This window comes from Rattus norvegicus, chromosome 20 (genome assembly GCF_021556685.1).
Source record: "Rattus norvegicus strain SHRSP/BbbUtx chromosome 20, alternate assembly SHRSP_T2T, whole genome shotgun sequence".
NCBI classification, from domain to species: domain Eukaryota; kingdom Metazoa; phylum Chordata; class Mammalia; order Rodentia; family Muridae; genus Rattus; species Rattus norvegicus.
In genome coordinates this window covers 19,186,514-19,210,510 of record NC_141553.1, presented here as the reverse complement: position 1 = coordinate 19,210,510, position 23,997 = coordinate 19,186,514, and the positions used below count along the sequence as shown (strand labels likewise).

Sequence of the window (23,997 nt, the reverse complement as noted above, 5' to 3'; positions counted from 1 at the left end):
GCTCTTAACCGCTGAGCCATCTCTCCAGCCCAATGATAGATGTTTTAAAGGCTACTTGCTGGTGTATTTTGGAAGTGGGAGAATCAAAGTAGACTAGGTTGAATTTATGAGCATGAAAAGATACTCAGGTATCAGAAAGTGGGCTGGAAAGGTGACTCAGTGGTTAATACCACATAATGCTCTCACCAGAGGACCTGGGTCAGGTTTCGCAAGCGGTCACCCTCCTGTAACTATAGCTCCAGCTGGCCTGACATTCTTTATTGCCCTCCTTAAACACCCACATACACGTGACATCACACACTACACACACACACACACACACACACACACACACACACCCGCACACACACACGCACTCGTCCTTAAATAAAACTAAAACAATTTTTTTGTCGCTTGCTAATGTTTTAAAACAGCTATCATGGGGAACCTATCGGTTGTGAAGAAAGGCTTCCCAGCCTAGTGGCTTACTTAAGTCTTAGTATATTTTTGATCGACTCCATCCCACCTGTGTCTGTCAGTTTCTCTTGCCTCCTCCCCCAGGAGTTCCGGCTCAAGTTTCTGCCTACCACTCGAAGCCAGTTACTAATAACAGCCCAGTGAGCTTTGCATGCACGGAGAGCAGATGGTGTTTTTGAAAGGAAGAGTGACCATTCCTGTGACTTTGGACTTGGCTCCGTCGAACCCCTGAACGGTAAGTGCTGGGTTTATATTTTTAAGCAGTGTTGACACAGGGAGAGGTTAGCGAAACTCTCGTTCACTTCTCGTAGGAAATGAGGAAGGGTTAAAAGTTGCTGACTCTTAGAGCCCGCAGTGCCTGCATTTCAACATCTCTCTGAGTTTTACGAGGCTGATGATGAGGGAGATTAGTGGATCAGAATCCTACTCCTTTCAGTTCGGTTTTGGCTCACGGCGGGAGGAGCAGGTGACTAACAACGCTGGATATGAATTGCTTGGCCAACCTGTGGGGACTGCAGCTTGACACATCTTCCTGTGTTTCCTTCTCCAGATAGAATCCCAGTGTGTTTTCAAAGGGAGTTTTTTACATATAGGAGAGCTGGGGGAGACATGGGGCCCTGCTGTCATCCCCCTGTTCTGGGTTTGAGTCAGAGAGGCCCGTCTCATTGCTTACTATCTCCAGAACCAAAGGCTGTGTCTTTGCAACCTCTTTGTGATGGTCACTTCTCAGAGCCCCGAGAAGTAGGTCACTGTGTTTTCTGTCTGGCAAGGGAGGACCCTGGAATTCAGAGAGCTAGACTCCTTGCCCAGAACTGACACCTGCTATTTCAGTTCTTCTTCAAGGCCATATACTAGCATAGCTCTCTGCTTGGGTTGTGTGAGTCTCATTGCCTGGTGTGCGTACACTTCTAGATAGAATCTTTTTTTGTTTTTGTTTTTGTTTTCCCTGTGTAGCCCTGGAACTCTGACTGTAGACCAGGCTGGCCTCAAACTCACAGTGATCCACCTGCCTCTGCCTCCCAAGTGCTGGGAGGGACTACAACTGTGCGCCATCACCGCCCAGCGTAGGTGTGATCTTAACAGAGGCATTAAAGCGAATCCCAGTGGCACAGAAGTAGGCTAGGTAAGGTTGGTTGTAAGACTGTACACAGGGGGCTGGAGAGATGGCTCAGTAGTTAAGAGCACTGACTGCTCTTCCAGAGACCCTGAGTTCAGTTCCCGGCAGCCACATGGCTTACAACCATGTGTCATGGAATCTGATGCCCTCCTCTGGGACATCTAAAGACAGCAACAGTGTACCCATATACAATCAATCAATAAATAAATGAATGAATGAATAAATGAATAAATTAAAAAATCAAATTTTAAAATAAAAAGATTATACACAGGGACTTAGCCCCTCTGAGCCTCAGGTTCCTCACTTATGAAATGAATTACTGCCTGCCTTGCAGGGGTTCAGGTATCTGGCAAGAGTGTATATAAGTGACTGTGAGTACCGACAGCTATTTTAATGCTTTCTATCAAACCCCCCATTCAAGGGATTTAATCTCCAGAGTCATCCACCGTTTTCAATTCAATCGCAAAACTTGCAAGCACTATGCCTGATGGGAAATATCAGTCTGTTGAACTGTCCCACATTAAAGTCTTTAACGCCTTCCTTTTCAGAACGGTCGGTGCACGCCACCACTCTGGGTGAATAGGAAGGTGCTATCCTGTTCACCACCTATAAGGGTACCAGCTAGAATCTGTGATGATGGGGTAGTCCCACCCCTAAGCCTCCCGCTCTGGTACAACCAGCACCCCGCTGTATCCCTTTGTTGTGCCCTTCTGTGGATCTCTCTGCTTACCCAGAATAGAAAGGAAGGTTTCAGAGAACACCTGCTTTCGGCAGTGTGACTCTGGGACTCCAGAGGCAGGGTGGGATGGATCTGTGTTTTCCTCTACAAGCCTATGCTGTGCAACGCCCATAAGCCGGTCACATGACAGGAGAAAAATGGTTATTTTATGAGTAACTCCTATAAGAGAGTGGGCTTCTTTATGATTCTGAACTTGTGGGCCCAACCTGAGTATCACCCTCTTCATAATGACTTAATGAGCTAAGAAAAATGACTTAAAGACGAACCTTGTTGGGTTAGGGCAATGGTTAGTGCTTGGTTCACATGCATGAGGTTCTGCGTTGAGATCTCCAGCATCCATAGAAGACCTGAGTATGGGGGCCAAAGAGATGGCTGGGTGCATAAGATCGTGTGCTGCTCTCCCGGAAGAACCAGGCTCACTTCCTGGCACCCATCTGGTGGCTCACAACTGTCTATAATTTCAGTCCCAGGAATCCAGTGCCCTTTTCTGGTCTCTATGGATACTAAGCAGGCACTTGGCACACAGACATACATGTAGACAGAACACCCATATACATTAATTTATTAAAGCTGCATGGTAGTGCATGCCTGTAACCATGGTGATGTGGGAGCCTGTAGTGAAAAGCAGATCCCGGAGTTCACAGACCAGCCAGATCAGCCAATCAGTGAGTTCCCGGCTCAGAGAGACTTTATTTGCAAAATAAATCAGAGTGGAGAGTGATAGAGGAAGACGAGAGACCTGATGTCAACATCTGGCCTCCATACATACATGCACACATGCATGCACTCATGCACACATTTGTATGCATATATGCACACACATGTGGATGCACACATGTATACACATATACATTCACTCATGCATACACACATGCATGCACACACAAATCCATGGATGCACACATACATGCATACATGCAAACATATGTATGCACATTGGTACATGTGCACATACAAGCACACAAAGATATACCTCACCATCCCTTTAGCCACCAAAATAATTGTTGCCAGTCCTGGGCCTTCTCTGAAGGAAACCATGGTCTCATTTAAACTTGAACTGGTCTTCTTCAACCAGGCCTTCTGCATTCTTAACTAAACTTGCCTCCAGAGAACACCCAGAGGTGCTCAGAGATTACACATACACTGAAAAGTGTTTTACAACAGCAATGGCGGCTCTCAGCCTTCCCAGTGCTGCAGCCCTTCAATATAGTTCCTCATGTTGTAGTGACCCCCAACCATTACTATTTCATAACTGCAATTTTGCTACTGTTATGAATCATAATGTAAACATCTGTGTTTTCCAATGGCCTCCGGTGAAAGGATCATTCAACCCTTAAAGGGGAGTCGAGACCCACAAGTTGAGTACCACTGATCTCCAGCTGTTACCAAATACTTCTGCGTGCTCAACTTCAAGGATTCTCCACTCTCCTCCCCTCATTCCCAACCCAGGGATGACACTCATTTGAGCACCTAAGTTCTGCATAGAACACCCCCACGGCCACGACCATCCAGTCCATTGAAATTCCCATTCCTCGGTCTTCAACTCATCTGAAGGTTAGCTGTTGGGAGCTATTGCATGTTGGGGGCTCTCTCGCCAAGCTCAATGCAGAGGGGAGGCAACCAAAGCTCTGACCATTTCACTAAGCCTTGCAGAGTGTGCACTGTGTCAACCATGAAGACATCTTGATTGGCGAATGCCCCTAATACTGCTGGCCCATATCTAGGTAATTTAAGGGTCACAGTACAGCTTATTTAGTGATGAGAATGTGCTAAAATCCCCAGCCTTCAGGACCCTCGGGAGTAGATGAGGAAGAGGATGCTTCTGTTCGTGAGAACACAAGAGGTTCGTTTTAGGGCCAGGATGCTGGCTTTAAAGCCTCTGAGGGGGGTTGGGGATTTAGCTCAGTGGTAGAGCGCTTGCCTAGCAAGCGCAAGGCCCTGGGTTCGGTCCCCAGCTCCGGGGGCGGGGGGGAAGCCTCTGAGGCATGAATAGCCATGGATGTGGGTGGAAGGCATACATGGCCATAGATGCATGGGACATGGAGGTGATGAGAGAAGAAACAGAGGTACGTGGAGTGGGGGAAGAAAATGGACAGAGATGGTTTGGAATGAGGAGCGTTCTTCTCCTGGTTGGGCACAGAGGAGGGCTGACTTCCTGATGACTCCATGATTCTGGTGCTTCATCTCAGTATTCATTGAGCACAAGGCAGCATGCTAGGCTCTTGACTTTTGTTATCAGTTCTGAGAAGCCACAAAGGTTAAGCCTGCAGCTTTGGTGTCAAACAGATTTCTTTCCAAGTCCCAAGTCACAGCTTGTTCAGCGGATGACCTTGGATGGACTATTGATCTTCTCTGGGCTTCGGTGGTCTCTCCGACTGAGAGAAGATGGTGTTAATTTCCAACTGCTGGTGTTTCGTGAGCCTCACATCAAAGGGAGGAGGGTCAGTTAACTCTAGCAATGAGTCAAGTCATTCAGGACGCCTGCCAGACAGATGTTATTGTCTCTCTTTGCCAGATAAAGTCATATCCCTCTTCCAAGGACTACAGAGCCAGCCAGAATCGAAACCAGTTCCATACAGCTCCAGATCCTACCCTCCTCCCTTCTCCTTGTTCACTGCCCAAATGTGGCCAAATGTGTCTTTGTTTTCAATTGAAGTTTGCCCTGTCAAGTTTGTCATGTAGCCCTGACCCGACAGATATTTTCCTGTGTCCGTTCATGTTTTATGTTACTCAGAACTTTCTGATTATATGTTGGCCTGAGTCGAAGATGCTGGGCAGGGACAGGGTGTGTGTGTGTGTGTGTGTGTGTGTGTGTGTGTGTGTGTGTGTGTGTAAGAGAGAGACAGAGACAGAGACAGAGAGACAGAAAGACAGAGAGACAGAGAGACAGAGACAGAGGCAGAGAGACAAAGACAGAGACAGAGACAGAGGGAGAGGGAGAGGGAGGGGGAAAGACAAATTGTTTACAAATAATGAACTCTGGTGAAACTATTTTAAATGTTCAAAAGGTGCTAAGTGCTTCCAAAGCCCCAGCTCTGAAAACAATGATCCCTGACCCCAACCAAGTCTGTACCTCTTGAAACCTCATGTGTCAAATGAGAGGATGGTAAAAGAAAAAAAAAAAAAGAGCTATCTTTCTAGCTCTGCATCTCTTAAATACTTTCCCTACTAATTATTTCTCTCTGCTAGGAGAGGTAAATCACCTTGAAATTATGTCTTAGTCGGTAAGCAGGTTACAGCAATCAGGACTGCGGGCATTTTAATGGCACAAGTTATTCCTTTATTTTATCCATGTTTTCTCCGATCCACGGTTCTCACTGATAACATCTTTAAGTTCCCTTCCTGATGAGATTCTGCTTTGGGCATCATTGAGCGGAGTCCAGAAACTAGAACTTGAGCTGACAGTTCAGAAGTTTATAGAGCATACAAATTCTATTTCCTATTGAAGGTGCACAGCCTTTCAGTTAATTCCCAAATCACTTCAATTCAGGCCCCTCGGTGGCTTCAAATATAAACAACTTCGGGCCCCGACGGTCCTGTGCCAAATGACTGTGACCTGGCAGCAACTTAATTCAGCTCCCCCATTACCAGCAAGCATTGAAAAAAAAAAAAAAGAGAGCAAAAACATCTCAACAGAACTCTCATAGAATTTGTCAAGTTCAAAAAGACAATGTTAATGAACAGAACCCTCTCTGGAACACGAAGCACTTTCCAAATGGAGACAAGTTGAAAACACTCTGCTTTGAGCTCTCCTTGTTTAGCTTCCTGAGAAAATTAGTCTATGTCTCTCTCATTGTGTTTCGGTTTGAACGAGACCATTGAGTCTTCTAAGAATGTGTCTGTTTGAAACATAATTACAAGTCAATGCTTGTCGAATACCAGTTAGTACCACAGACTTGTCTGGCTTGTCACCCAGGCTCAGTACATTGGCCCCCAACCTTTCAGGAACCTGTACCTGCTGCCCTTGGAGCCACACAGGTGACTGACAGATGGGGCCAGACAAGTGACAGGTGGAGCCAAGCAGGTGACTGACAGATAAGGCCATGCAGGTGACTGACAGATGGGGCCATTCAGGTGACAGGTGGGGACAGGCAGGTGGCGGCTTTGACATGGCATCATGACTTGTGATGTGTCCAGTAAATGCAAGAACGGTTCTGCCTGAGCTCAGGGCAGATCTCAGAAGAAGCAATGCTCAGTCTTGAGGTAGGTAAGAGGTTTTGTGCATTTAGATCCTGCAGGAGCCTGCAGGTGCCTGAAGGCTAGTCTGTAACTAATGTGCATTAAATGTTGACTTTCTAGACACAATGGCCATTGGATCCTCTCATCATCCTAAAAGGAAGATGCTCTCACCCTCTTAGGTTACAAATGTGTTAGCTGATGCCAGGGAGTCAGGGTGAATGGCTAAGGTCCCACAGTAACAGGCAAAACCGATGTTCAAATCTTGTCGGTCTGAATCCAGGTCTTTCTCTCAACCACCAGAGCCTACCATCATTCTTTTATGTCTAGCAAATGCTCAGGAGACGACCAACGAAGAAAACCAATCAGTTGTAAGGGACAATAGAAACAAGTTTATACATACTCCACTGGGAGGCGTACTCATGGGGTGCTACTGTTTGGGAGGTGTGGGAAGACTGTCACTTTGCGGCCATCCTGGGACACATTTTAAGTCCAAGACAAGTCTGGACTCCAACATGAAACCAAGCCAAACTAAACAACTAACTTTCAGCCAACCTCATTGTGAGACCGTGCTCTTGCTCCTGTGACCTGGGGAATGTTTTTTTTTTTACCAGCGGAAGGCAGATTTCCTGCAGTAAAACGATTTTCACTGCTATAAGAATATTCTGGAAAATTCAGGGTTGTCAGGATCCAAGTGCACACCGTCGTCCCATGAGCCAATCACATTTATGGAGAGGAACCTGTTCTGGCAAGGGAATGTGGCTATTAGTATCATCCGATGGGACCAGGTTGCCCTGCAATTACGACCCGTTCTGAAACAACGTCTCATCCAAAAGCATTACCCAGGCAGTCGACTTGGAAGTGTGACATCTGGAGGGGAGAGGCCTGGGTGTGTCTGGCGGGAGGCTCGAAGTTGTCCTGCAACCACCCAAAGTACCCAGAAGGGCCCACCTCCCCACAGACCCTCGGCGAGCAGTACTAAAAACTTACTGTAGCATAGTTTTCAATGGTCTCGCTCCAAACATGCATCTCCAGGGAACTAATGTGAATATTATCTTAACTATTAGATGTCGATGAAGTCATGGAAGAGGTTTAGAAAGCTCTGTCCAAAAAAAAAAAATTTTTTTTTTTTAAGCATGACTCTGGTGTTTAAGTCTCTTCACTGAATCCAAGGAAAACCGTTTTCTTTTGATTGTAAAAGAGAGTCAAAAAGCATGTTCTGTCCTTTGCCTGGACCAAAAAGAAAAAAAGAAAAAAATCCACACCTAAGGGAAGGGAAAGCGTAAGAGAAGCATGAACTAGAACTGCCGTTAGATAATAGATTTTTTTTTTGTTTGCTTGCTTTTTTTTTTTTTTTTTTTTTTTTTGCTGGAGGACCAGAGCAGTTAAAAAAATACACCATACTTGTGGTCCCGGGGAATCAGTATTTATTTCTATATTGCAGGGACTGTTTCCGTCTCCGCTCCCTGCCACTGGATCCCCTTCCCCTACGTGGACTTTCTGGTTGGACCTCAGTAGGAGAGCATGCGTATAGTCCCGCTGAGACCAGATGTCCCAGGGTGGGGTGGTACCCAAGGGGGCTTCCCATTCGCCCAGGAGAAGGGGAGAGGGGAAGGGGAGAGGGGTCAGTACCGGTGAGACTGGGAGGAGAGGGGGAGGGGCCTGTGATGGGGATGTAAAATAAACTTTAAAAAATTGTTGAAAATAAGAAAAAGGTATGCGTGGCTTAGACGCAAGGGCTTGCAAGCAGAGAGCAGCAGGGAGGAGAAGAAACAGCGGTGAAGCTAAGCTTGTGAACCAAGCCGTGCTATCCCTTCCTTCCATCTCCCTCAGTGGGTGAGGCGCCTTGTTGAGCTGCCCGGTCAACAGACAAGCCTGGTGATGAATGACACTCTTTGTAACAATATCTTGATGGAGTCAAAGGAAAACTTGGAAGTTTACAAGACTGAATGCAGATAGCTACTCCCCCCCCCCCCCGGAGCTGGGGACCGAACCCAGGGCCTTGCGCTTGCTAGGCAAGCGCTCTACCACTGAGCTAAATCCCCAACCCCTCTACTCTGTTTTTAATGGAACAGTCTATAAGATGCTCCACAGACTGCCCCTGGCCTCTGAAAATGGGGAAGAGACCAGCCGAAGCATCTGTGTGGGAGGAGGGGTTGTTTTTCCTGCTTCCACGTGAAATCAACTTGACCCCAACTAACCTAGAGTGTGCCACCGGAAATCAAAGGTCCTGTCTTGTGATTAAAAAAAAAAAAAAACAAAACAAAACATGCAGGGGTTGGGGATTTAGCTCAGTGGTAGAGCGCTTGCCTAGCAAGCGTAAGGCCCTGGGTTCTGTCGCCAGCTCCAAAAAAAACAAAAAACAAAAAACAAAACAAAAACAAAAACAAAAAAAAAACATGCAATTGTGATTAGAATGAGGTCTGGATAGGTTGATAAGACATGCGGCAAAAATACACACGCGTTTCACGTAAGTCAGCAAGTTAAAAAACTGCTAGAACTCACGGATTGAGAATGACAACTAAGAAATGCTTTTCCTGAAAATGGACGCTTCTGAATAGCTTGCCACCCACGAATACTCGTTATATCCCAAGGTAGAAAAAAAAAAATGATATCAAAGGAGCGTGATATCCAAATGTTTTAATCGACAGTAAAACCTATGTGTGTTTACACTGACACAGTGGCTACTGGGACAAAGTTGAGACCTGCTTCTACTGGGGATTCAGATCTAGAAATCAAGAGACAAACAGGACATGGCCAAGTTCCTGTTCGTCGTGGTGCTCTGAATGATGTGGGAACATATCTGCTTCTCCAAGCCTTATCAATGATATATCTGAATGGGAGCATTTTAAGGATAAATTTCATGGTTTTTTCCTGTATGTATTATAATGATAATTGTAACCAAACCCGTCACAATGGGTGACTTTTAATTTAGCCGAGCAGGAAGAAGACGACTGTCAACATCTTTACTTCTTCTGACTACGTAAGATTGTAAGCCTTCTGACTGACTGGTCCTTCCGCCCAACCATAGATGTGCTGACCACTGTCAGCACAAATATTTTTTCTTGCCTCTTTCCCCAGTCTCAAGACTTCAACAGGGGTTGGGGATTTAGCTCAGTGGTAGAGCGCTTGCCTAGCAAGCGCAAGGCCCTGGGTTCGGTCCCCAGCTTCGAAAAAAAAAGAAAAAAGAAAAAAAAAAGACTTCAACGACAAAGTCCATGATGAATACAGAAGGGCACACAAACCTCATATGCGCAGGGTTTCCTTATTTCTTTTGAGGGGATTGATTTTGTTTTGTTTCCATTTTGAGAAGAGGTCTAGCTAGCTATACAGGTCAGGCTGACCTGGAGCCTACTATGCAGTCCAAACTAGCTTCAAACTCATGATTTTTCTTCCTTGGCCTGCTGAGATTACAGGTCTATGCCACACAACATCCTGTGTACAGGTTAAGACATGGTTTGAAGGTAATTGTGGATGTATTGACAAGAAATGAAACCTGTCTGGAGGCTCCCTCCTGTTCCCCTTAGTCATCTCTGCCCTGTGATGAGTGATCTTGACTTTTAATAGGAGTGCATTTGGAACCACCCCGGGAACACACCTCTGGGGGGGGGGGGGAATACACACACACACACACACACACACACACACACACACACACACACACACATATTTGAAGGTGCTTTCAAAGAGGGTTAACTGAGGAGAGGAGACCCACCTTGAATAGGGATGGCCATATCCCATGGACTGAATGCAAAGGAGAAGTGAGTTGAAGACCAATATCCATCTCTCTTTGCTTCTTGCCCGCAGCTTCAGTGCGACCAGCCATTTCACGCTGCTGCTTCATCATGGAGGACTGTCTCCCTTCAAACCATGAGCTCAAATAAACCCTGCCCTCTCAAGTTGCTTCTTGTCACATACATTGTTACAAGGAGAATGTTAATTCAGTATCCACTCCCTTTTTCATCCATTGCCCTTTAACCCACATATTGTCCACATACACATTCAACTGGACACAGTGCCCCAACGTTCTACCTTATGTAAAGGTCTCCAAGTGGATGCTGCCTATTTGCTTTTGTGCCTCGCTTAGTGAGATTTGATTTTGTCTGTGTAAAGTCTGTCCTGGTTTTACCTATTGCTGCAGTTTAATTTCTATCATAGTATCCCATTATATCTAGGCCGACATTTTCCTCTGTCCTCCTGAGTTGTAGGGAGCACAGAGAGCCCTGAGTGGATATGTACTGTTGACATAAACGTGGTCATGTTAAAGACCCCAGTGCCTCAGACCTTTGAAGAAAATGGCAAAGACGTCTCCCCTGGGGTGAGGCTCAGAGGGTAACGGTGAATGGTCTGTGTATGGGTGGTGAGTGTGTGCAGAGACTGTCCACCACAGCTTTTCCTCCCTTGATGTTTATGACATGAAGACTGCTCCCCTACAGAGACTACACCTACTAAAATTTGCTAAGCCTGTCCCCTTGCTCCAGCTGTATTCCATAACCCTACCTCCTCATTTATCTGTATGCAGTAACCCCTTGTCCTTTTCTGTGTGTAATAATCTGTCTTTCTTTTCAACTTTATATAATAAGTACACGGAGCTTACAGAATGCTGTGGTTTCTCCAGCTAAGAGCCCAGACCAGCAGATCCTTGCTTGTCTATGTTTCTGTCCATATTTGTCATTTTTTTCATTTCCTTACAGCCCAGTCAGATCCAAGTCCCTAGAAGCCATACATGAACACAACACCTAGGCCATGGTTGTCTCCTAGTTGAAGATGTCATGATCATTTGAATACGTGGCTTTTCTGAAGGAAGCTGTGAGGTTCTTTCAAAGAGAAGGATTCCTAAGAGTATAAGGGACATTGTGACCATTTAAGCATATTTAAGCATTCTATGATTTCATATGTGCACTATCATTTTAATGAATATAATATGTTCTGTCTATGGCTGAGTAATGGTTTTTGATGGCCATTCCTTATCTTCTAATTGATTTAATGTAATAAAATAATTCAAAATTTACCTGTATGTATGTGCTTAGTAAAAATGTTAAGTATGTGATTTATTTCCCATAATCCTCACCTGTTTGCCTGATACAGAGTAGAAATGGAGACACCCCCCCAATCCCACGCTCTCTAACTACCTGTCAGACCCTACAATTGGAAGACTACAAGTTTGATTCTGACAGGCTGAGCTGCAGTAAAAGGGTATTTATGCTCAAAGCACTGTTCATAGGTACTATACATTGAAGCATGAATGAAATTTATGTTGAGACTCAGAGTCCTCACCCCACATATATCACATGCATATGAAGATTTAAAATCAAGAAAAAGAAATTTAAATATTTTACTGGTCCCAATGACTGTTGAAAAGAGACCATTACAACCTGCACAGAGAAATAGCTTATCAGAGAGCTAGGATATGGTGATTGAGGCAGAAAAAAAAAACCCATATTGAGTACGGTTGAGTACAATGTCAACTTTATATTTAAGACAAAAAATGCATGTCTTAGTTTGGGTTTCCATTGTTGGGAAGAGACACCATGACCAAGGCAACTCAAATAAGGGACAACATTTAATTGAAGCTGGCTTATAGGTGCAGCGGTTCAGTCCATTATCATCATGGCAGGAAGCATGGCAGTGTCTAGCCAAGAGGTCTACTTCTTGATTTGAAAGCAGTCAGAACACTGACTTTCAGGCAGGTAGGCAGAGGGTTTCTTCCATAATAAGTGGAGCCTGAGCATAGAAGACCTCCAAAAATCCCACCCCTACAGTGACACACTTCCTCCAACAAAGCCACGCCTCCTAACAGTACCACTCCCGATGGGCCAAGCATATTCAAACCACCACAGTACACAAAGGTTAATTCCATGGCAGAGGGATATGGCAGCCATATTTACTGCCTAGTTGTTGTTGCTGCTGCTATAAATCCACTCCCTTATTTTCTACTCTGTAAAGTTGATAATATTTAAACAACAAACCCTGTAGTCATGGGAGCTGTAGTCTCTTACATGGAGATGTATTTATGTTTTACAGTAAAGATATTGAAGCATTCGTTCAAATTCAATTTCAAGGGAATTGTTTCCTTAGAAAGTATAGTAGAGGGATTGGGGATTTAGCTCAGTGGTAGAGCGCCTGCCTAGCAAGAGCAAGGCCCTGGGTTCGGTCCCCAGCTCTGAAAAAAAGAAAAGAAAAAAAAAAAGAAAAAAGAAAGTGTAGTGGATGTTTACCCCACAAGGAAAATCCTTCAGTTTGGCCTAACATTTCTGTTAAGATTTCAGTTTTTAAGCCACCTAATTCTGTCTTAAATTGGAAATGTCCTGTTCTCCCATCTACAACAGCCTTCCCTGTGTTCTTTAAAGTCCTGTAGCGGTTCCCAGAGCAGGGCGATGTGCCTCTGTTCACCGGACCACTTTGGAGCCCAGTTAAACCTTCTGTATGCTTTGACGCAGGAACCCAGGTTGCTAGGAGAGCATCTGTGCCCCCAGCACTTTGGTCCAGCTAGAGCAGGAGAGGGGAGCTGGAGACTGGGAAAGCTGTGTTAGCTGCCACCTCCTGAGGCTCTCAGGTGAGAACTGGTCTCTCTTGCCATCCCTGTCTCTACCAGGTGTGTGTTACTTTCATTTTCCCGATTTTGGAGAGTGTCTTAGTTAGGGTTGCATTGTTGTGAGGAGATACCATGACCAAGGCAACTCTTACAAAGGACAACATTTCATTGGGGATGGCTTACAGGTTCTGAGGTTCAGTCTGTTATCATCAAGGTGGGAACATGGCAGTGTTCAGGCAGGCATGGTGCAGGAGGAGCTGAGAGTTCTACATCTTCATCCAAAGGAAGCCAGGTATAGACTGTCTCTTCCACACTGGGCGGAGCTTCAAAGCCCACACCCCCAGTGACACACTTCCTCCAACAAGGCCACACCTCCTAATAGTGCCACTCCTAGGTCAAGCATATTCAAACTACCATAGAAAGACTGGAAAGGACCCCAAGGGAGTCATAACTCAGGACACTGAGGCTGAAGGCTAAAGCTATGGGATGGAGGGAAGGTGGCTCACAAACCTGTGTGTCATTCCCGAGCTCCTCCTCCTCCCCCTCTCCCTTCCTCCCTCCTCTTTCCCCTCCCTCTTGGCTGAAACACAGGCAAAAGAAATTGTTGAGTGTAGAAAAGACTCTAGGAGCTTGCTTTGCAGCAGTTGTTGTGAGATTGAAGAACGGAGTCAGTTGTTATGGAAAACAATGAAGATTTCCTCAGAGTGGGAAGATGTCTGAGCACTGTGTTCCTCTGTCTCTCTTACCCCTCACCCTGCATTTTCTGGTTTGAGTGAAGAATGTCAGATGAAGTGTTTCACTGTGCAAACCTTGCCACCTTGTTAAGGCATCTGTGATCATTTGAGAGGATATATATATATATTTTTTCCTCAGTTTAAGTCTTGGAAAAGGATCCATTTGCCTGCTCATTTTCTGGAAAGGAAGTTAAGAAACCTGTTAAATCCCTACTAGACACTTCAGTTAAAAACTGGCTGGAGAGATGACTCAGATGTTAAGAGCACTGGCTGCTCTTCCAGAGGTCCAAAGTTCAATTCCCAGCAACCACATGGTGGCTCACAGCCATCTGTAATAGGATCCGATGTCCTCTTATGGTGTGTCTGAAGACAGCTACAGTGTACTCATATACATAAAATACTTTTTTAAAAATGTTCCTGCAGTGTGGAAAGCCAATCACAGATTAGGACTGTTTAAGATTCCAGCTGTTCAAAACAAAAGTTTCTCCAACCCAGAGACATGGAGGAAAGGATGCTTGATGGTGCTCTACTCAGGGCCCAGAGCATACAGGAGTGGTCCTGAGGAAAGTTAGAGAAGTCAGGAAGACCCTGTGCCACTCATCACTGAAGGATGCTGTCATGACTTGCTTCTCCTATGACTTCATATGCTTCTCTCATGGGAGCACTGGTTGACAAGGTAGACAGCTAAAAAGAGAATGCTCATTGTGGAAGTCTCTTGACCCATTCCTTGTAGAAGGAAAGGCAAGTTTGGCATATGGAAAAATAAATGCCTGGAGATGACTGTGGTGGTTTGTATATGCTTAGCCCAGGGAGTGACACCATTAGGAAGTGTGGTCTTGTTGGAGTGGGTGTGGCCTTGTTGAAGTGGGTGTGGCCTTGTTGGAGTGGGTGTGGCCTTGTTGGAGTGGGTGTGTCACTGTGGCCACGGACTTTAAGACTCTCATTCTAGTTGCTTGGAAGCTAGTCTTCTCCTAGCTGCCTTTGGAACAAAAATGGAACTCTCAGCTCCTCCAGTCCCATGTCTGCCTGGATGATGCCATGTTCCCACCTTGATAATAATGGACTGAACCTCTGAACCTGTAAACCAGCCCCAGTGAAATGGTGTCCTTTATAAGAGTTGCCTTGGTCATGGTGTCTGTTCACAGCAGTAAACTAAGACAATGACTTAGCGGTTAAGAGCAAATACTGCTATTCCAAAGGACCTGAGTTCAGTTCCCAGCACTGCAGGCAGTTCGCAACTGTCTGTAACCCCAGCTACAGGGGATCCAAATCCTTCTCTGACCTCCGAGGACACTGTACTCATGTGCCTATAACCAAACACACACATGCATAAATTAAAAAAAAAATGAAAAGGGGGTTGGAGATTTAGCTCAGTGGTAGAGCGCTTGCCTAGCAAACGCAAGGCCCTGGGTTCGGTCCCTAGCTCTGAAAAAAAGAAAAAGAAAAAAAAAAATGAAAAGAAGCCAAAAAGCTAATGACTATGACATCAAGTCACCAAAGTGGGTGAAAATCGTTTAGTTTACTGATTGGCTATAAGTAGATGGGACATTCCCTGGAAGGTTTGTCTCCATCCACAGAAATATAGAATCCACATGTGCTCACTGCAGGGCGCTTACCACCCCCTTTCTGTTTTCCAGGGAGCAGGAATATCTGACCATGAGCGGCAGAAACTGGATATTAATTTCTACTTCCTCACCCCAGAGCCTGGAAGATGAGATTCTGGGACGGCTTCTGAAAATCCTCTTTGTTTTGTTCGTTGACTTAATGTCCATTATGTACGTTGTCATAACGTCGTAAAGACCAGACTTCCTTTGCTCCGTGTGTGAATCTCAAGCTGAATTTCCAGTGAATAAAGGTCTACATTTTAAGATGGTGTGGGGCGTTCAGTTGGTGTCATCACCCATTCACGATAAATACGTTTCTTAGTTCTTTACCATTTACAAATAGACCCTGGGTGCTCACTCTTTGCTAGTCTGACTACTCAGGGAGTTGTCCAGGGTCATCTGGGCTTCACCTGCCAGTGTTGGGCTCACAGATGGGTCCACCCTGTGGGTCCTGGTATCTTAGATTCTCATGTTTCCACAGCAAGCCTGAGATAACCCATTGCACCTTCTTCCTGGGCCCTGTGTGATGGTTTGAATGAGAAATGGGCCCCACAGGCTTTGTTGGAACACTTGGTGCCCAGCTGGTGGCACTGGTTTCTGGGGTTCCCCAGGGGTCCGTTCTGAATATATATAGTGTCTCACATCTGCACAACTGCTCTCTGCTTCATGGTCTTACCTGAAGGTCTTAATGATCTTAATCTTTTCGCTTCTTTCTCCCATCATTTATACCTGCCTGCTGCCTGCCCGGCCTCCCCATTCATGATGGCTTAAGCCAAGTCAACCCTTCCTCCTCTAAGTTGTCTTGGTTATGATAGTATGCCCCATCCCGGTCTGTTGCTGTATTTTATCACACTGCACACTGGACAGCAGTATAAAAGTAACCACTTGGGGGTTGGGGATTTAGCTCAGTGGTAGAGCGCTTGCCTAGGAAGCGCAAGGCCCTGGGTTGGGTCCCCAGCTCCGGGAAAAAAAAAAGTAACCACTTGTCGTTAATTTTTTTAAGACAAGTTTAAGTAACATCCCCCAAAGCATCACTTTTCTGTGCAATACAACAGATTAAACCCATTAAAAAAAAGAGAGAGATAAACCCACGCACTCATATATGTTTAAGGACTTATAGGAAAATAGTTTCCTCTTAACACTGTGTAATTAGATAAGAAATATTTCCACCAACCTAGACGTAAGGGCTAGGTATAGAAATTCTCGAGAGAAGCAAGCTGGGAAGTGGTAACGCACGCACCCTTTTGATCCTAGAATTCGGGAGGCAGAGGCAGATCTCTGAGTCCGAGGCCAGACAGGGCTACGTAGTGAAACGCTGTCTGGACAAAACAAAAGGCAAAACCCAACCGAACAAAAGGGAAATGCTCGAGAGAGTCTGAGGAAAACAGAACTCCCAGAGAAAGGTGAACAGGCGGAAGTCCGTGCTAATCAGCTGCTGACTTGGTATTTACAGTCACCCAAGGAAACGGGCGTATGCCGCTCCTGTTTAACCAATGAAGAAAGCGAGTCTCGGGGGATGTGTTCCAGCTTGAGACCACAGCGAGGACGTGGCAAGGCAAAGCCTTGAGCCACAATATCATGCTCCCCCCAGTAGTAAATAAAAGTCGATTAATACGGTGAGCTTCTTTTTGTTGTTGTTGTTGTTGTTGTTTGAACCAGTCAGTCACCTTTTACTGGACACTAGCTCTTGGTCCGGGTAAGAAGGTTCAGCCAGTTGAATTCTTCCTAGATTGGAGCGGGCCAGGCGGTTGTGCTCAGCCATTCAGTGCCCTCCACGGTGACTCCTCTTCCGTGGTACTTGCGTCGCCGCTCAAGTTTAGTTCCTTGTAAGAAATGCTGCCATGTTAATCCTTGAGGTGCTGCCTTTCCGAATGTTGATGTACTAGTAGTAATACTGGTCATACCCTCTCTGAAAGGCTCCTGCAGTGCCACCGGGGGTGAAATCCCGCATCAATATCCAGCTCAGCAACTCTCCAAGTTTAACCTCCATGAGCTTCTTTCTCCTTCAATGGCACAAGGGACGCCATCTTGAAGTCCTGGTGTCTGCAGAAATTAAGATGAGCTTATTAGGGGTTGGGGATTTAGCTCAGTGGTAGAGCGCTTGCCTAGCAAGCGCAAGGCCCTGGGTTCGGTCCCCAGCTCCGAAAAAAAGAAAAAAGAAAAAAAAAAAAAAGATGAGCTTATTAAAACCCAGTCAGTGCTTCTCTGTCTCTCTCTGTCTCTCTCTGTCTCTCTCTGTCTCTCTCTGTCTCTCTGTCTCTCTCTCTGTCTCTCTCTGTCTCTCTCTCTCTCTCTCTCTCTCTCTCTCTCTCTCTCTCTCTCTCTACCATAATGCTCCACTCTGGTCTGTTGCTGTATTTATTACTGTCCTGATCTATTGTCCCGTTGCCCATTTGAAAATGCTTCATCAAGAAGAAAGAAAATTTTACCCCTACTCCATGCCCCACCTGACATAGAGTGTCTTTCCTGATTTTCTTAACTCCCACATTTTCTAACTGTTGGTATTAAATTATAACCTTTAAACTGCTTTTTAAAAGCTTATGAAAAGACAAAGGTCTGTCCCTTAGACCCAATGGGGGTGGGGTTTTGTTGTTGTTCTTGTCGTTAGACACCCATCCTTAAAAAAAAAAAAAAAAACAAAAACTGTGATTTCTTCCAAGGGCTGGCTGTCTTCACGGACTTGGTTCAGTCTTTAATTCAAAGTTTCGTAAGAGGCCTAGCGAAGTGTGAAAGGAATTGGACCTTTGAGACATTGTCCTCCGCTTCCCCAACTTACCTAACCTTTCTGAGATGATGGATATTTAACCCGGGGATACATGGGGTCAAACTGAGCATGCAGTGAAAACTAAAAAGGTCTGAGTCTTCCTCAAAACTGTATTTTCAGACTTCTTCAGGTTTCTTTTTGCTTATAAAAGCTACCTCTGGGGTTGGGGATTTAGCTCAGTGGTAGAGCGCTTGCCTAGCAAGCTCAAGGCCCTGGGTTCGGTCCCCAGCTCCAAAAAAAGAAAAGAAAAAAAAAGAAAAAGAAAAAAGCTACATCTGCATAGAAATGCCCTCCTGAATATGAGGACTGCTTTGGTCTCCTGCATATGAGGGCCCTCTCCTGTAAATGTTGTTTCCTCAACCCATCTAACTGGGGTTCCTCAGAGTCCGTATCAGGTCCCTGACAGCCAAGTAAAGCCATATCTATGTTCAAGCATGGCTTCCTGTCCCTTGGATCACCTCTGCATAGGCTAGGTCTCAGTTTGCTTCCTGAGGAATACGTGTCTAGGTCCCAAGATTGTGGCAAAAATGCTAAGACGGGCTGAGTGCTTTCTTAGCACAGGGTCTGGCCTAAGGCAAAATTGTTCAGGGGCGGTCATTACTCTCCCGTAGCACGGCAGTTCTCAACCATGCTTGTGACCCCTACAGAGGTCGCATATCCGATATCCTACCTGTTAGACATTTACACTGCGATTCGTAACAGTAGCAAAGTTATGGTTATGGAGTAGCAAGAAAATAATTCTATGGTTGGAGGGGTCACCACAGCATGAGGAACTGTACTGGGGGGTCGCAGCGTTAGGAAGGTTGAGAACCAGACTGTTCTAGAGGGAGAAGTGATTTGTGCTCCCACAAGGTTCAGTCACCTTGGCTGCTCTATCTTACCCGTATGTTCAGAGTGACTTCCTGTGTCTTAAGTGTAAAGCCCAACTAACTCCATTTTTGAAGCTCCACGGGCTAAATCTCAATTCCAGGAGGAAACCCACAAAGTCCCCTTGAGCTGACACCCTATGGCAATATCCACTCCCCTCAAAGTCCCCCACTAGCCTCACTAGCCAGTCAGGCTACAACAGCAGGGCCAAGGGACATAGAGATAACCTAAGCCGTGCTACAGATAATAGGTAGCCTAGCCATCCTGTCTGTCAGGTGGGTTTGCTCCCATGTTTGGTTCCTGCAGAGTACGCCAGAAATGCAGTTTTTTAAAATATTAACTTGCTGACCTGTATGGAAATTCCCCAAGCTGTAACCACAATAAATACCCTGCACCCCTAGGCTTAGGGCTCTCACTTCGGACCCGCTGCAACAGTGACCGTGAGAGACCTTGCTTGGAATAAAGACCCTTATGTGTTTACACCGGAATTGGCTCCTCGGTGGTCTTTGGGGTCCCTGCGACTTGGGCATTACCGTCGGTTGGTTCTAATATTTTTCTTTGTCTGCCAGCTCTGGACCTAGCAAGTAGGCGTCACGCTGTGCCTTTGGAGGGGAGAATATGCAAGACAAGCTTCCTTCGCCTTCCAACAGTCCCGCTCTTTCTGCTGGGCGTGGTGCTGGTGAGCTAGGTCAGTGTAGTGAAGAAGGCACACGCTTGTTCTCATGGGCTTCACGTCTAGAGGGGCGACAGGACGGAGACTCAGCAGAGCCTCGATCTGGGACTGTTAGGAAATGTACAGCCACGGTGTAAGGAAAACACTGTGGGGACTTCTCACAGACTCACTGGCAGGGCGGTGGCAGCGGTGGTGGCTGAAGCTTCTAGGAGCTTCCAGAGGGTTCTACACCTAACCCTAGAACCTCTGAAACCCTATGAATCCTGAATCTGGACTGTAAAGGGGTCCTCGGTGGTGTGTGTGTGTGTGTGTGTGTGTGTGTGTGTGTGTGTGTGTGTGTGTGTGTATGTGTGCGTGCGCATGCATGCATGTATCTGTCTGTCTCAGTGTGTGTCTCTCTCTGTGTGTGTCTCTGTCTCTCATCTCTCTGTAAGTGTGTCTGTCTCTCTGTGTCTGACTTTCTCTGTGTATTTGTCTGTCTCTCTGTGTGTGTCTCTGTGTGTTTGACTATCTCTGTGTATCTGTCTCTCTGTGTGTCTATCTCTGTGTGTGTCTCTGTATATGTGTCTGTCTGTCTCTCTGTGTGTGTGTGTACAAGCACACATAGATGTATCTGTCTCTCTGTCTCTGTGTGTGTCTGTCTGTCTTTCCATATGTGTCTCCTTCTGTGTGTCTGTCTTTTTCTGTGTATTTGTCTGTCTCTCTGTGTGCCTCTCTCTGTGTCTGACTTTCTCTGTGTATTTGTCTGTCTGTCTGTCTCTGTGTGTGTCTGTCTGTGTGTGTTTGACTGTCTCTGTGTATCTGTCTCTCTGTGTGTCTCTGTATGTGTGTGTGTCTGTCTCTGTCTGTCTCTGTCTCTCTGTCTCTCCCTCCCCTCCCCGTGTGTGTGTGTGTGTGTGTGTGTGTGTGTGTGTGTGTGTGTGTGTGTGTGTGTGTATAGCAAGTGGATTGAGTTGTGCCCACTACTGGGCAGCAGTACTACCCCTGGGCTTAACCACTCTGAGTCTCATGCTTCTCTTATGTTTGACAAAGAAGGAAGGGAGGGAAAAAGGGAGGAAGGAAGGGGGCAGAGGAAGGAAGAAGGGGAGGGAAAGAGGGAGGAAGAAAAGCCATTAATAACATCTGCTTTGTTTATAATATATGTACCATGGCTTCCAAATGTGTACAGTGTATATACCACGGCTATTAAATGCTATATCTCATGTATAAACCGTGGAGAGGAAATGCTGTATATCATGTACATGTCATGAAAGGCTGGAACTTACATAAAACTGAGCAACGTGATGTGGTGATGAGGAGCTGGAGAGATGGCTCAGTGGTTAAAGCACTTGCTATCCAAGCATCAGGACTGGACTTTAGACCCCTGGAGCCCACATAAATGTCAGGTGGGTATGGCTGCCCACCGTAATTCCAGCTTTGGAAATCAGATAGAGGCGATCCCAAGAGCAATATGGCTAGACAGACCAGCTGTATCCATGAGCTCTGGCTTTGACTGAGAGACCCTACCTCAATGAATAGGATGAAGAGGGGCTGAGGAAGATCACTGACATCAACCTCAGGCCACCACAGGCATGATAAAACATATACACATGCACACACTTACTTGAGGACATGCACACACACACACACACACATGTGCACACACGCATGCATGCACGCACGCACAGAAAACTATAAAAAAGCAAAAAGAATAGCTGTGTGAGGTCAGCACCTTCAGTTCCCATCAGTGGCACCGGGACAGGACTGCCTCCATGAATTACCCAAGTACCTGTGACAGAAACGTATGTGTGCAGTCTGGTTTGGGTAGCATGTTGTTTTCTGGTGTGGATTTCTACGGCTGTCCATAGAACTTGGCATCTACCCATGTGGTTGGAGTCAAGCCTGGGTTGAAGCAGACAGTGTTCTTTGACTTGCCACCAGTAAGTTTGAACTCCTGACTAAGCACAGCTATCAGGGTGCTGTTCATTGCGTAATCTCTTGGCACTGATCCAAAGGGCCTTGCGTTCCTTCCAGTTCTGTTTCCCTGGGAAGAAACTATCTTGAATCTGAGAAGTGTTCAGACGCGTGCCTGCAGAAACTTATTTTTATTTTTGAGACAGGATCCCACTGTGTAGTTCTGGATATCCTGGACCTCCCTATATAGAGCAGGTTGGCTTTGAATTCCCAGAAATCCACCTGCCTCTGCCTCTGCCTCCTAAGTTCTGGGATTAAAGGCAGGTGCCACCATGCCTAGCCTACAGTAGCTTTCTTACTTACCAGTGGCCGTGTCTACAACTGGAGTGCCCTGTGTTGTGTGTTTTTACGTACTTCGTGGAGTTTAATATGTACAGACCCGTCAATGAGGAATCCCCATTACACAAGTGAGAAAACACAGGTCCAAAGGGATCAAGCAAAAGGCTGAAGCTCCCACAGGATCTGTGATGGTGCAGCTAGAAGAAGACAAAACCAAGACCCAACTACAGACCACCTGCTCTAGAATCCTGCTCCTGACGGTTTACCAGGACCCTAGCTCCAGACTGCTTCCCCTGCGCCACACTTCTAACCACCATTACTCTGCCCCACATCCAGCCAGACAAGTTCATGAGCTCACCATCAGCTCCCCATTTAGAAGACAAGAGTTGGCCTGGTATGGAAATGAAGGGTCTTCACCCTGAACTCAAGGATCCAAAGAACGAAACCGCAGTCGCGTTGTGGATACCTGCAGCGCAGCGCACTGACCACCTGCTTCAGCCTCGTCTGAGGCTGAGGCTACAGGCCATGGCAAAGTGACGTGCATGTTCTCCAGCTGTCAAGCTCCGTTGCTCTGTGTCCGTCAGTGTGCGGTGAGGCCTTGAAGATAGATGCCTCGGTTCTGCATTGAATAAGTACAAGTAGCCATAAAATGATTTTTAAAAATATTTTTATCTTAGAAAATGTCATACATACATAGAACATACATACATACATACATACATACATACATACATATCATATCATATTCACCCCAGTCCTCCACCGAATTCTTCCCCAGATCCACCCCTCCTATTTTCTTGTCTTTTTAAGACCCCACTGGTTTCAATTTCTCTCTTACTGTTATCTTGGTGACTACAGAGCCGTCCACGGGAGGAGAGTTGGTTGACTTGCCAGGGAGCTCACAATTAAAGAGGATTGGCTTTCTGTTGGGTAGCAGCGTCCTCCAAATATAAACATTCTCTCCACGGGTTGGGGAAGTTCATGAGACGGGAGAGGAAAACAAACGGTCACATGTCCGGGAGAGCAGAAACTTGGAAGATCCTCAAAAACTCTCCTAGACTATAAAAGGATTTTGCTGGAAGAGGCCCTGGCTGCCTCAGCTGCAGAGCAGAGAGCTCTCAGACCGTGGAGCTGTAGGAAGATATGCGGACAGCCCGGGACGCAGCTTTTGAAAGTCGTTACTCACGTTAGGGTGGTGGTTTTGGTGATGCAGCTGGATACATTACTACACCTATCAAAATCTTTTAACCATATGCTTTTTAAAAAGAGAATTATTTATTTATTTTAATGTATCCGAGTATCCTGTAGCTGTCTTCAGACACATCAAATAGGGGCATCAGATCTCATTACAGATAGATAGTTGTGTCACCATGTGGTTACTGGGAATTGAACTCAGGACCTCTGGAAGAGCAGCCGGTGCTCTTAACCACCGAGCCATCTCTCCAACCCCTATTATTTATTTATTTTATGTATGTGAGTGCACTATAGCTGTCTTCAGACACACCAGTAGAGGGCATCAGATCCCATGGCAGATGGTTGTGAGCCACCAGGTGGTGGCTGGGAATTGAACTCAGGACCTCTGGAAGAGTGTTCAGTGCTCTTAACCACTGAGCCATCTCTCCAGCCCTCATGCGCTTGTTAATAACCCCAATAAAAAAATGTATTAATTCACCAAGTTAGACTTTGGTGCAGTTGTTACTTTAGCCTGTCACAGCCTTCCTTTCCGGAATGAGAAGACACACTGTGTGCATGCGTATGTTCATGCATGCTTGTGTGTGTGTGTGTGTGTGTGTGTGTGTGAGAGAGAGAGAGAGAGAGAGAGGGAGAGAGAGAGAGAGAGAGAGAGAAGTGGGAGAGTGAGGGAGAGAGAAGGAGAGAATAAGATAAGCAAGAGAGAGCAAGTGTGTGTGTGTGTGTGTGTGTGTGTGTGTGCGCGCGCGCGCGCTACATCTTTCTCTCTTCCTAAGAAGAGTGCATCACAAAATACTGTCCCCCTTCCAGAAGTCATAAACCATCTACAGCTCGTGAAGCTCTTCCTAGCCAGGTTAGAATGTTGACTGGCTTGATCCTGTATAAGCAACCACGGCTGAGTACAACAGT

The 23,997-nt window shown here is 46.0% G+C and overlaps 1 protein-coding gene and 1 long non-coding RNA gene across 4 annotated transcripts; one reads left to right on the top strand and one right to left on the bottom strand.

Moving 5' to 3' along the window:
• Positions 1 to 595: 595 nt before the first annotated feature.
• On the top strand, positions 596 to 15,630 carry Mrln (myoregulin). 2 transcript variants are annotated; one of them, NM_001304741.1, is made up of 3 exons: positions 610 to 691; positions 12,929 to 13,044; positions 15,395 to 15,630. In NM_001304741.1, the coding sequence occupies exon 3, from the start codon at positions 15,414 to 15,416 to the stop codon at positions 15,552 to 15,554; it is 141 nt and encodes a 46-aa protein (NP_001291670.1). In that variant the 5' UTR covers positions 610 to 691; positions 12,929 to 13,044; positions 15,395 to 15,413; the 3' UTR covers positions 15,555 to 15,630. The 2 variants fall into 2 exon arrangements, with proteins under 2 accessions (XP_087452869.1, NP_001291670.1); XM_087596743.1 differs by lacking the exon at positions 12,929 to 13,044 and having other exon boundaries at positions 596 to 691; positions 15,395 to 15,625.
• Positions 15,631 to 16,350: 720 nt separating this feature from the next.
• On the bottom strand, positions 16,351 to 22,880 carry LOC102553246 (uncharacterized). 2 transcript variants are annotated; one of them, XR_015645770.1, is made up of 4 exons: positions 22,736 to 22,880; positions 22,256 to 22,516; positions 17,266 to 17,404; positions 16,351 to 17,184 (listed from the first exon to the last, which is right to left on the bottom strand). It is a non-coding gene; the product is annotated as an uncharacterized LOC102553246 (long non-coding RNA). The 2 variants fall into 2 exon arrangements; XR_015645771.1 differs by having other exon boundaries at positions 22,364 to 22,516.
• Between the last annotated feature and the right edge of the window lie 1,117 nt (positions 22,881 to 23,997).

Coding starts and splice junctions, on each gene's coding strand:
- Mrln (NM_001304741.1), top strand. CDS start 15,414: ATGAGCGGCAGAAACTGGATATTAATTTCTACTTCCTCACCCCAGAGC.